The sequence below is a fragment of the Neophocaena asiaeorientalis genome, unplaced genomic scaffold, assembly GCF_003031525.2.
Source record: "Neophocaena asiaeorientalis asiaeorientalis breed wild unplaced genomic scaffold, Neophocaena_asiaeorientalis_V1.1 scaffold30, whole genome shotgun sequence".
NCBI classification, from domain to species: Eukaryota; Metazoa; Chordata; class Mammalia; order Artiodactyla; family Phocoenidae; genus Neophocaena; species Neophocaena asiaeorientalis.
Window position 1 is genome coordinate 7877956 of NW_020174923.1, and position 12657 is coordinate 7890612.

Sequence of the window (12657 nt, forward strand, 5' to 3'; positions counted from 1 at the left end):
TGAGGCGCACCAGCCCGAAGTGCACCGAGCCGCGGTAACGGCCCGACACCAGGTCGTGAGAGAACAGCAGCCGCTGCGAGCCGGCTTCGGGACCGGAGTCCGAGGACGGCCCGGAGGCCGAGTCCGGGGCGGGCGCCGGCGCCGGGGCCGGGGCGGGGGCTGCGTCCGGGGCCGAGGTCTCGTCCGGGGCCGTGTCTGGGACCTGGGCGGGAGCCGAGACTGCGGGCGCGGGTGCGGGTGCTGCTGGATCCGCCATAACTGCTCTGCGCGAGTCTCGACCGGGGCTGTGGCTGGGACCTGGGCGGGAGCCGAGACTGCGGGCGCGGGTGCGGGTGCTGCTGGATCCGCCATAACTGCTCTGCGCGAGTCTCGGGCGGCGGCGGCGGTGGTGGCAGCAGCAGCGGCAGCAGAAACGGCAGCAGCGGCGGCGACGAAAGAGGCGCGGGCAGGCGGGGCCAGCCGGCGCCGGGGGCGGAACCACGGCGCGCTGACGTGACCTTACGTGCCGTCGTCGTCAGGAAACCGAGATGCGGTTGCTAGGGGCTACCGCCTTGTCGCTAGGGGACGCTGGAGATTCTGCCTGGGGCGGGGGACGTGGTGGGGACGTGGTGGGAACGGATAAACTCCACGAGGGCGAGCTGGGCCAGAGAGGATAAAAGTAGAGGGAGCGGGCTGGGGTGGGGACCCAGCAGGAGGAAGTAGAGTGGTCACCGACGAAAAGGGGAGTGGCCGAGGTGGGACGGAGGATGGTCCGAAGAGTGTCAACAACACTTAATGAGCTCCCCTGGCGTCTCCAGTCTAGTCATAGGCACTGAGAGGGATACAGAAAGAACAAGGTACAGTTTCTGTCCTCTAGTTGTTTACAATCTAGTTGGGGAGGCAAAACATGTACTGTACACATTAAATAGCTTAAAAGCAGCTCCAAGGCAGCTTGTAAGCAAGGCCACATAGTGTATCTAGAGTGTATTGCGTTAGGGAATTCCGTGCACAGCCTGGAAGGTTATGACCCCTCAGGGATTGGTCAAGGGGTTGGTGAAGGAGTCCCAGAGAAAGATCAGAAAGGTAAGCAAGTTGGGCTTCCCTGGTGGCGCAGTGGTTTAGAATCCGCCTGCCAATGCAGGGGACACGGGTTCGAGCCCTGGTCCGGGAAGATCCCACATGCCGCAGAGCAACTAAGCCCGTGCACCACTGTTGAGCCTGCGCTCTAGAGCCCGGGAGCCACAACTACTGAGCCCGCGCGCCGAAACTACTGAAGCTTGAGTGCCTAGAGCCCGTGCTCCGCAACAAGAGAAGCCACCGCAATGAGAAGCCCGTGCACCACTGTTGAGCCTGCGCTCTAGAGCCCGGGAGCCACAACTACTGAGCCCGCGCGCCGAAACTACTGAAGCTTGAGTGCCTAGAGCCCGTGCTCCGCAACAAGAGAAGCCACCGCAATGAGAAGCCCGTGCACCACAATGAAGAGTAGCCCCCGCTCGACGCAACTAGAGAAAGCCCGCGCGCAACAATGATGACCCAACGCAGCCAAAAATAAATTAAATTAAATAAATAAATAAGAAAGGTAAGCAAGTGTTAGTGGCCCCTGTGGTTTGACTTTAAATACATCTAAATGAGTAAATAAGCCTCAAGCTCTAAATAAGCCTCAAGCTCCTTGAGGCTTATGCATGGCAAGAGGTAGGATAGTGAGGTAGTTAAGAGTAGAAGCCATAGGGGATTCCCCGGTGGCGCAGTGTGAGAATCTGCCTGCCAATGCAGGGTACATGCGTTCAATCCCAGGCCCGGGAAGATCCCACATGCTGTGGAGGTACTGAGCCCGCGCACCTAGAGCCCGTGCTCCGCAACAAGAGAAGCCACCACAATGAGAAGCCTGCGTGCCGCAAGGAAGAGTAGCCCCTGCTCACCACAACTAGAGAAAGCCCGCATAACGAACAAGAAGAGTTTGATTCCAATTTTCAAGCACTGCCACTTACTAGTCTTATAAAGTTGGCAAGCTGATAAACTTGTTTTCACCTTAATTTTCTCATCTGTAAAATTGGGGAGGTAATAGCAGTACCCGTCTCATCTGGCATTTGAGAGGATTAAGTGAAATAGAGCAGTGCCTGGCATATAGTTCCCTCAATAAAGGAACTTTTTTTATAATATTACATTATTATAATATTTCAAGCCCTCTGCCTAGACTAAAATTCTAGATTGAAAGAACTCTTAGACCTATGATCTGCTCCAGATTGCCATTTTAAAATATAAAAAGTAATTATACTAATGTGTCTCCTAAGTAAGTTCCAAAAGATTTAGATGTATTCTCAGCGGACAGATTCATAATGGGTTGTTGAAAGGAAATTAGGAATAATCAAGATATAGCGCTCACCTTTCTCAGTTAAAATCTTTTTTCTTTTTCCACAATTTTCTGCAAGACCATCAATGGAAGATTAGTAAGATGATTCGATATTACAGTATTTAGGTTCTTCCAAAAAGTCATTGGGTACATTTTTTTTTTTTTTTTTTTTTTTTTTGGTACGCGAGTACGTGGGCCTCTCACTGCTGTGGCCTCTCCCGTTGCGGAGCACAGGCTCCGGACGCACAGGCTTAGCTGCCATGGCTCACAGGCCCAGCTGCTCTGCAGCATGTGGGATCTCCCTGGACCGGGGCACGAACCCGTGTCCCCTGCATCGGCAGGCGGACTCTCAACCACTGCGCCACCAGGGAAGCCCCATTGGGTACTTTATAGGCTGCCGAGGATACAGACTACACTCATGGAAAAGTTATAAGAACACTCACGAAAGAAAAAAACATTTTTAAAAAATAGAAAAAAAAAAAAGAAGAACATGCATGAAGCACAGATGGCAACCTGAGTACATGAGATGCCCTGAGCCAAGTACTTATTGAGTAATAAGTAATATTGGTAATTATTGGGCTTGGGGCGGGGGGGGCCCAATACGGGCCTGTATCTTAGAAAACTCACATACTAAGATATGGACCTGTATCTTAGAAAACTCACATACTAAGATATAGAAAAAGAGCTTAAGGGGAATTAGTATATGATTCAGGGCCACAGCTGGGTTCCCAAATCATCGGCTTCCCATCACAGACCACAGTGCAGAATGGCCATCTGGAATCATTGCTGTAAGGACACAGTTCCCCACTCCCTTCCCCATAAGGACCTGGGAGGCTTAGTAGCAGTGACATAGTAACTTCTATTCCATCTACCATGTCCCTTTAGCTCTGTCTCCTTGGCCCCGATCACCTAACATTTATTGATCACCTATTATTGACCAGGCACTTTGCCAGGCACATTCACATACATTATCTTGTTTGTTATCACAATCTGGAATATAGGTGTAATTAACCCTCTTGTACCAGTGAGGAAACAGAACCCAAGGAATTCAGCACCTAAGGTCACAAGGTAGTAACTGGCAGAGCCAGGTTGGAACCCAGGTTTCCCGACTCAAGTGCAGGGTCTTTTTTTTTGGCCACGCCGCGTGGCTTGTGGGATGTTAGTTCCCCAACCAGGGATTGAACCCAACCCCGGGCCCTCAGCAGTGAGAGCATGGAGTCCTAACCACTGGACCGCCAGGGAAGTCCCTGCAGGGGCTTTTCTAGTCCTGTGTCCATCAAGGGATGGGGGGGTGAGCAAGTCGTTAGGAGGGTCAGGGCAATGAACGCCCGAAATCTTTGTTTGAGGTCAAAAATCCAAGTGAGCTTTGCGTTCTACTCCAGCTTATGCCAGTGTTTGTTTTAATATAAAAAGAATGTCCTTTTTTCCCTAATCGTTGAGTAAAATTAGCACTCCAGGAAGATGTGCCGTGTTTATTCTGTGGCTTCTTATAATAACAGCTAATAATAGCAACCATTTATTGAGCTGTAACTTAATGCCAGGTACTATGATAAGTGCTTGCATAGATTACCCACCTTTACGTAGATTATCTGCCTGTGAGGGAGGAAGTATGAGCCCCTACTTTGTGAAGCACTGCACCAGACTGTGCTGTGCCCCGCTCCCGCACCACCACCAAGAACGTTCTAGGCTGTAGGCAAGAGACCTAGATTTCAAATGCTGACCCCTCCCTTGCTAAACCTGTTTTGAGCACGTGGATCCTCTTGTATTTATATGTGTAACCCTGGTGCCTAGTGAGTGCCTGGCACAGCACTGGCACGCAATAATGTAACATCTTGGTGGGTACAGTCTGAGGTTTCTGTACTTCCACTTGGCCAGTTTCCCATCCTCTCTGTATACCTGAGGAGTTGAAGCTGGGGTGGGGGAGAGCAGCGCTCTCTAGCCCTCTCCTGCCCGTGCTATCTCAAAGCCCTTTCTTCTCTTTTTATCATATTTTATTTATTTGGCTGCGCCGGGTCTTTGTTGCTACATGCAGGATCTTTGTTGCCACGTGCGCGATATTTGTTGCGGCATGCGGGATCTTTTAGTTGTGGCATGCGAACTCTTAGTTGCAGCACGTGGGATCTAGTTCCCCAACCAAAGGTCAAACCCGGGCCCCCTGCATTAGGAAGGCAGAGTCTTAGGCACTGGACCACCAGGGAAGTCCCTCAAAGCCCGTTCTATCACCCCCAGTTTGAGCTTCATCCGAGCCCTTTTACAGAGAGAGGCTCAGTGCATTCCTCCCCACCTCGTGGTGACCTTCAGTGCCCTCACTCAGACCTGAGATGCCCTGGACAAGGTTTGAGTCTTGACTCCTTCCCAAACCCCAAACCCCCAGACAGTGTCTCTTTACATCCAGGCTGGCGAGTGGGGTGAGCCTGGATGGAAGCGACTGCCTGATTTTTATTTTCATAATTGTTGAATGAAAAAAACCCTTTATTCCCCAATGGAGAAACCCCCTTCTCTCATGGCCCCAACACCTAGCCCTTCTTGGCGAATAGAGATGCTTCTTGGGAGAATTTTGCTTATTTACAAATGTGCCTGCCAGAAACTGAGCTAGCCTGGCCACTCCCCTTGCTAAGGAGCTGGCCAGGTGCAGGAGGCAGCAGAGCTGACAGCAAAGTGAGCTGATCTCTGGGAAGCAGGCCGTGTCTTGTCCCTATCTTAACTGGCCACTGGCTGCCTCTCCAGACCCATGCATGAAGTGCGCATGGGCCCCACACCGCCCCCTGGGGGTGCCTTACCCTGCCCGGCCTCTCCAAACCTCCGTGTAGGAGCAAAATCAGACGGGCTCAGAGAGGTCCTTCTACCCTGCAATGAGTGTTTGGGGGGCTCTAGGCTGGCTTCAGCACTGGGGGCTGTAGTTCAGAAAGTGGGACAGGAGGGGAGCTGCCCTGGAGAGTCCTCCCACACCTCAGTGGCTGGCTGGAGAAACGCCTCTGAGATCCAGCTGTGTGTTGCTCTAGAATCACGGGCTTTTGGAGTTAAAGGGGCTCTTCTTGTCCCTGGAGCCTCACCTCTCCTTGCATTGATGCCCTGGGAGAACCAGGTGTGGGGTCTGCCCAAGGTCACCCTGCAGTACAGTCAGAATCAGGACCCAGACCAGCTGGCCTTTGGCCATTCTCACTCCTGACTCTGAGGATGGGTTGCAATCCACTGCGTGAAACACTTTGTGCTGAGGGCAACAGTGGGAAGGCTGAGCCATAGTGAGAGCCCAGGCTTGGCAGGCTCATCCTGCTTCCCTCCTTCTTAAGGATACAGGGGCCAAAGACAGCAAATCCACCAGACCAGCTTGCAGAACAACAGGGCTGCAGTGATTTAATCAGGCCATGCTCTTCACCACCGACACCCCAGCACCAACACGTGGGTGTTTCCTGGATGACCAGCCACGGGTGCCAAGTGGCATCTTCTCCCCAAACCCCTTCCTTTTCTCAGAGTCCTCATCCAGGTTGATGGCAGGGTCACTTACCTGGGTACCAAGTTGGCCACCTGAGGGTCAGCCCTCGATATTGAGCTCCGTAAGTCATCAAAGCCCAGGTCATGGTCCCTCTACCCCCTTTTCACAACCCCAAATCCAGAGCTGCTCCGCGGAGGGCAGCTCCACGGGGGCTGGTGCGGGAGTGGTGATGGGACGGTACAGTGGCTAAGGCTGGGGTTCTGCTGTTAGATGAACGTGGGTTTGAAGCTTGTGCTGCCGCTGACTCACTATGTGACCTTGGGCAACTTATTTTACTTCTCTGAGCCTTGGTTTCCTTTCTGTAAAATGGGAATAATAACTACCTACTAGATAGGGCTATTGAGAATTTAACTGACATGATGAATGGGAGGTGCTTTGCACCTGCCTGCACAATGTAGGAGCTTGATCAACGTTACCTGCTGCTATTAATTCATCTCCATCCCTTGCCTACGCCATTGCTGTAGTCGCCTCACCACCTTGTTCCCGGGAGATTGAAAATATAAACATGACCATTCGACTTCTTAGTTTAGCGTCTTTCTGTGGCTTTCCATGGTCCACCAGAGAATGGCACAAGGGCCCCTTTATGAATTGGTTCCTTCCACCTACCTCCCACCCCGCCTTCCAGCTCTGCACCCAGTGCACACAGTCCACGCTCTGGCCTCAGCTGCTCACGCCAGGATCCCAACGTTTTGGGGCCACCATGCCTTTGCACTTGCTTCACCATCTGCTTGTAATTTTTTCTTTTCTTTTTTTTTTTTTTGGCGGTACACGGGCCTCTCACTGTTGTGGCCTCTCCCGTTGCGGAGCACAGGCTCCGGATGTGCAGGCTCAGCGGCCATGGCTCACGGTCCCAGCCGCCCGGCGGCATGTGGGATCTTCCCAGACCAGGGCACGAACCCATGCCATGTCCCCTGCATCGGCAGGCGGACTCTCAACCACTGCTCCACCAAGGCAGCCCTGCTTGTAATTTTTTATTCCTCTACTTCAACCCATGGTTTTACCTAAAGAACTCCTTTTCATCTTACAATACTCAGCTTGGGGCTTCTTTTTATTCTATCTATCTATCTATTTATTTATTTATGGCTGAGTTGCGTCTTTGTTGCTGCGCACGGGCCTTCTCTAGTTGCTGAGAGCAGGGGCTGCTCTTCATTGCGGTGTGCAGCCTTCTCATTGCAGTGGCTTCTCTTGATGCGGAGCATGGGCTCCAGTACTTGTGACTGGCGGGCTCTAGAGCGCAGGCTCAGCAGTTGTGGTGCATGGGCTTTATTGCTCCACAGCATGTGGGATCTTCCCGGACCAGGGCTCAAACCCGTGTGTCCTGCATTGGCAGGCGTATTCTTAACCACTGCGCCACCAGGGAAGCCCCAGCTTGGGGCTTCTTATCTATGAAGTCTTCCAAGAGCCCTATTTTCCCCGCTTACCTGGTCATACCTGTCTGATTGCATTTATTTCCCTCTATTACAACCATTTATTTGCATGCCTGTCTCTCCTGTGGGACCGTATCTTCTTTGTACCTTTGTATTCCAGCATCCAGCATAGTTCTGATTCATAGTAGGTACTCAAAAGATTTTTGTTGAGAAAAAGACTCACAGACATAGAAAACAGACTTGCGGTTGTCAGAGGGGTAGGGGGTGGGGGAGGGATGGATTAGGAGTTTGGGGTTAGCAGATGCAAACTATTATATATAGAATGGATAAACAACAAGGTCCTACTGCACGGCCCAGGGAACTATATTCAATATCCTGTGATAAACCATAACGGAAAATATATGAAAAAGACTGTATATATATGTATAACTGAATCACTTTGCTATACAGCAGAAATTAACACAACATTGTAAATCAACTACATGTCAATTTTTAAAAAATTTTGTTGAATGATTGAACAAAACAAACCAACTTCTCTCAAAGGTCCCGATGGTGCCAACAGGTCTCTGGGACACCTCTGTCTTTGCTCAAGTCCCAAGTTCTCCATTTGTCCTAGACACACACCCTACACAGGCACATTCACCCCACGTGCACATACGTACATATACACATGTATACACACACGTGCACACACATACACATGTGCCTCCCCCCACCATTGCTCTCTCCTTAAACTTCAGTTTCTAGATCTGGACTGCCCACTGCCGTGGCCCCTAACCACCTGTGGGTCTTGAGCACTTGAGATGTGGCTGGTCTGAATTGACACTGGATTATGAAGACTCAGTGTATAAAAGAAAAAAAAAACCAGAGTATGAAACATGTCTAATAATTTTTATATTGATTACTTGTTGAAATGACAATAACTTTATATATATTGGGTTAAATACAATATTTTTTTAAAATCAAATTAACCTGTTTCTTTTGGCTTTTTCTCACGTGGCTACTAGAAAATTGAAAATCACATATGCGGCTCACGGGATCTTTCCGTTGGAGAGTGGGGCTCCAGATGCTCAGGAAGCCGTAGGTCCCCTCTTTCTCCAGGAGGTGGCGAACTCTTCCTGCTTTTGACACCTCCGTTGCAGAAAGGTCTGGAAAGTTCCTGAGGAAACTGCCTGTGTAATGTGGCAGATTTTGAACCCTAAATAAGGACGGGGCCACATTCAGCCCTGCAGTGATGTCAGCCTATCTATGCAAAGGAGGCTTCAAAATAAATCCACAGAAAATCAACGAGCTAAGTATCACCCTCCTCAACAGAATCGCCACCTAGTTGATAGGCTCCTGGTCTCTGTATCTAGCACATCGCCACACGTTCAATACAATTTCTGTTTTCCAGAGGTTTATACGCTCCCGGGAGCTCGCCCAGTGAAACTCCTGCACACAATTCTCCATCTCAGCCTCTGTCCCCTGGGGAACCTGCTAGTGACAGATTATGGTTGGAAAAGTAAATATGATTAGGCAAAATGTGCTCCGTGCCAGGTGTGCAGAGCCTATCTTAAGTGCAGGGGAGGAATGAGAAAAGGATGCCACCCTCAAAACCACCAGAAAATGCAACTAGTTGCCCAAGTGCCTGAACTGAGGGCTGCCTTCCCTGCCTGTCCAGGCCTTTTGGTTGCTCTGCTGGGAAAACTGGGGTCTCAGAGGCATCATCAGAGTGTTTCGGGGCCCCCCAAAACACTGCATCTCCTCCCCACCCACCCCACCCCTCTGTCACCACCAGGGAAGCCCTGGAAGGACTCTTAACAGCCATCAGAAGCCTCCTTGTTAGGGGAATCTAAGATCTTTTCTCCACTCTGGGCTGCATGAGATGCTGCTGGCCCCTCCTTGGGTTCTGGGGTGTGTCCTGATCCTGGGTCTGCTCATTTCCTCATCTTTCTTCCTGTTAATGGTTGCCCCCTCCAACCCAGAGAGAACATCCCCAAGCTTGGGCCCCAGCTTCCCTGTGGAGACACGCGGTCCCTCAGAATGTTCTTCCCATACTGTGACTCAGATGTCCACTCCATCGTGAGGACAGCCAAGTCTGTACCCGTCATCCCACCGCTATGGAGCATTAGTGGGATGGGGGCTCAGCCGGATCAGAGGCCAGGCTCTGCTGGGGCAGGTGGGCAGTCAGGTCCCATGGCCCTCTGGGGTTCACCATGTGCCCTGGACAACCTGCCTCCAATTGTCATAGAATGTTCTGGAGCCCTGGAACAGGAGCCCAGCCATAGCCCAGGATTTGCCTGGGACTACAGAGCCTGTAGGAGCGATCTGGCAGCCAGCCACAGCTGTTGCCCAGATGTGTGTATCCCTGTCTGGCGGGCCAGGAGGCCCCAAAGGAGACCAGGCTGGAGGGGGTGACAGTGGGACCCCTAAATGGGAGCCATCATGGGAGAAGAAGTGCAGAGTGGGGGCAGGATGAGCAGTCAGAGCTGGGGGAGCCGTGGTCGCAGGACCCTCTCAAGGGAGCTGGTACTGGAGGGAGACTGTGGCACAAAGAGCAAAACCCTACCAACAGGGGTCTGGAGAGAAGCCCCTGAGCCGTCCCCACACTGGGACATTTGATGACATTGACTTTACATCCAGTACCCGGACTGTGCCCTCCCCTCTGGGTCTGCAGTTCTAATTGGCCACCAGGCAAGTGCTCTAAATGATGGCACACTCAGGCTGCCAGAGCTGGAAGGACCCTCAGAGGTGGGCTTGCCCAGGCTTCCAGGGGACAGAGGGTGAATGCCTGTGCCAGCCAGTTGGCGCCAAGGCAGGGATTAGAGAGGACCCATGAGGCTTAGCCCTGTGCTCTTCCCCCAAAACTCTGGGGCCTCAGCCAGCCACTGTAATCCCCTGCAACCGTGTGCCATCTGAGGTTTCACCCTCAGCACGCAGGGACAAGGCACAGGGTGGCCGGAGCCCTGCTGACTTCGACCTTTCTGTAATATGGAGGCGGGGCGGGTGGGGGATTAGAAATCTCTGAGGTCAACATCACGTGCTGCCCGGCCACACTTGCTACAACAGCCGTGTACCCAGGAGTCTGGATTTTTCTGGTCCTGAGCCTGTGGATGACCCCTGGGGTGATTGGCTCTGTGGGGGGAACATTGGAGCCCCTGCCCCACAGTCCTGATAAGTGGGACCCCTGCCCCTGGGCTCCCAGAATTCAAGAACGGGAGTCCCCTGCTTGGGGCTTGGAGATGTGGGGAGAGAAGGTGGAGGAGGGAGGGCAGGGCGACGTGCAGGATGTGGGGCTTTGTAAGGGAGGGACGGCCACCTCTAAGAAGTGCACATCAGCAGACGGTCAGGGAAAGAGACAAACAGTGAGCCGGGGACCCAGTGAGCAGGGACAGGGCAGGAAGTGTCCACGCCCTGCTTGCCCGCTCCACCCCGGCCCCCAGACTCCCCACTCCAGGTCCCCTACAAAAGAGGCAAGATGCACCATCTCCCTGGACGGCCCCCCGGGAGTTGAGGACCAGACCCCTGACCGTCGCTCCTCCACAACAGGTGCAGAGGGGCCCTCCTCATCACAGAGGCCACTTCTGAAGCTGGGGACCCCAGGGTAGCAGCAGCGGCCAGGAGGTCCACTCAGAGCATCCACTACCTGAAGCCTGTGGCTCTGCGCCTGCCACCTGGGATCCCGGAGCCCCCAAGTCACCAGCGGCGCCACACACTCCCCACCGAGTTTTGCTGCCTCACCCCAGAGGATGCTCCTGGCGGCGTGTCTGAGATTGAGTGAGAGGGTGGGCAACCCCCCAACAGGGTCCAGGACGCTGCTGAACTCTGTCGCTGTTGCCCTTGGAGAGAAGACCCTCGAGCCTCCTGCCCTTGGCAGTTGGGAGCCCAGAGTATCTGACTCTGGGTGTTTCTGTGCGTGTGCAAGAACACACGTGTGTTCAGCAAAGTGTGGGGAGAGCAGCCCTGAATCCTCTGCTTTCCTGTGGGCAGGGCTGGGGGCTGAGGGAGCCTACCCCCAGCATCCGAGCAGATGCTCAGTGGACAGTGGGCATGTGGTACAGTGACCACGGAGTCACCGCCAGGCCCGGCTCCACAGCCTGCATCTCTGTCTCGGGCATCTGCCCCCTGAACCTGGACCAGGTCCAGCACTTACTGGCCCTGTGTCCTGAGCTGCCCCTGGACTGGTTCGTGGAGGGCCGCCTCGTGGCCTTCATCGTCGGCTCCCTGTGGGCTGAGGAGAGACTCACTCTGGTGAGGAAGGGGCTGGGGGCAGAGATGCCCAGCCCCAGGAGGGTCTCCGGGGGAGAGACCACTGCCCGATGGCGCCAGCTCCTCCTGCGCTCACAGAGGCAGCCAGGTGGGGGGAGGAGCCTGGAGGCTGGGATTTCTTCCTCCGAGATAAGAGATGAGCACAGACGTGGGTCCTCTCCAGGGCAAGACCAGTCCTTTGCGGTCTCAAGGCCCTCATGAAGGGACCGCCATAAGGCTGGGAATGTAGGTCTCAATTTGGGGTCTCCTTGGGTAGGAGGGGGGTCCTGATTAGAGGCACTCAGGGGCACCTGCCCTTGGCCCAGGTGGGGGTGGTTTGGGGGTGCAGGTGTCCACAGAGGTGACCTGGACTCATGTCCGTCTCTCGCCCCCAGGAGTCGCTGACACTGCACAGGCCCGGGGGCCGCACGGCCCACCTGCACGTGCTGGCCGCGCACCGCCCCTCTGGAGGCAGGGCAAGGGCTCCGTCCTGCTCCGGCGCCACCTGCACCACCTGGGCGGCCATCCGGGCGTGCACCTGGCCATGCTCACGTGCGAGGACAGGCTGGTGCCCTTCTACCAGAGGTTCGGCTTCCACCCCGTGGGCCCGTGTGCTGTGGGCTCACTCGCCTTTGGGAGATGCAGTGCTCCCTGCGGGGCCACGCCTCCCCACGCAGGCACACCGACTGCTGAACTGGCCGCCCCCGGGGAGCCCACGGACGGGTGCCAGGGGTGTGGGGAGGCAGGCTGGGGGCTCCTACCCAGTCCCGCTGTCCCCTTCTCTGCCCTGCTGTCGCTCAGCTCAGCTCAGCCTGAAGGGAGACAGTGATTCCCAGAGGGTCCTGGGGTGGGGCGTCGGGGTGAAATAAAGAGAGGGCAGGGCGGCTGCTCCCGGCCCAGGCTGCCCTGCTGGGGCACGAGTGCTGTATCCTCCAGTCTGTCCACGCGAGGCCTCCTGGACCCCCTGCATCCAAACTGTGCCCACACGTGGCTGGGTGGGTGAATTGGGGACAGTGGGAGGCGGCCTGCAGCCCTGCTTCAGCGTCCTCACCAAAGGAGCTGGGTGCCCAGGGGGCCCTTATTCCCCCAGGCCCAGGGCTGCCCCTTCCCATCCTCATCCCTGGAATGGAGGCAGCCGGGAGCAGGGAAGGGCAGGGGCCACCTCCCAGCTCCCCCACCCGCCCACCCTGGGCACCCACGGTGCCTGTGGGTCCTCTGTCCCACGGGGTGTGGGATGAAGG

At 54.5% G+C, this 12657-nt stretch overlaps 2 protein-coding genes across 2 annotated transcripts in view; one reads left to right on the top strand and one right to left on the bottom strand.

Annotated features, from left to right (window-relative positions):
* The window catches only part of LOC112410180 ((E3-independent) E2 ubiquitin-conjugating enzyme-like), a 9527-nt gene extending 248 nt beyond the window's left edge, over positions 1-9279 (bottom strand). The window contains exons 1-3 of the mRNA XM_024760614.1: positions 9273-9279; positions 298-497; positions 7-202 (exon numbers count right to left, since the gene is read on the bottom strand). Of these exons, the coding sequence (XP_024616382.1) occupies positions 7-202; positions 298-497; positions 9273-9279 (403 nt within the window). The remainder of the gene's footprint in view (positions 1-6; positions 203-297; positions 498-9272) is intronic.
* A 599-nt stretch (positions 9280-9878) lies between these two features.
* Positions 9879-12109, top strand: AANAT (aralkylamine N-acetyltransferase). The gene is given in 6 exon segments (XM_024760615.1): positions 9879-9919; positions 10718-10953; positions 11265-11419; positions 11812-11875; positions 11878-12048; positions 12051-12109. Coding segments are annotated over 6 exon segments (726 nt in total).
* Positions 12110-12657: the final 548 nt, after the last annotated feature.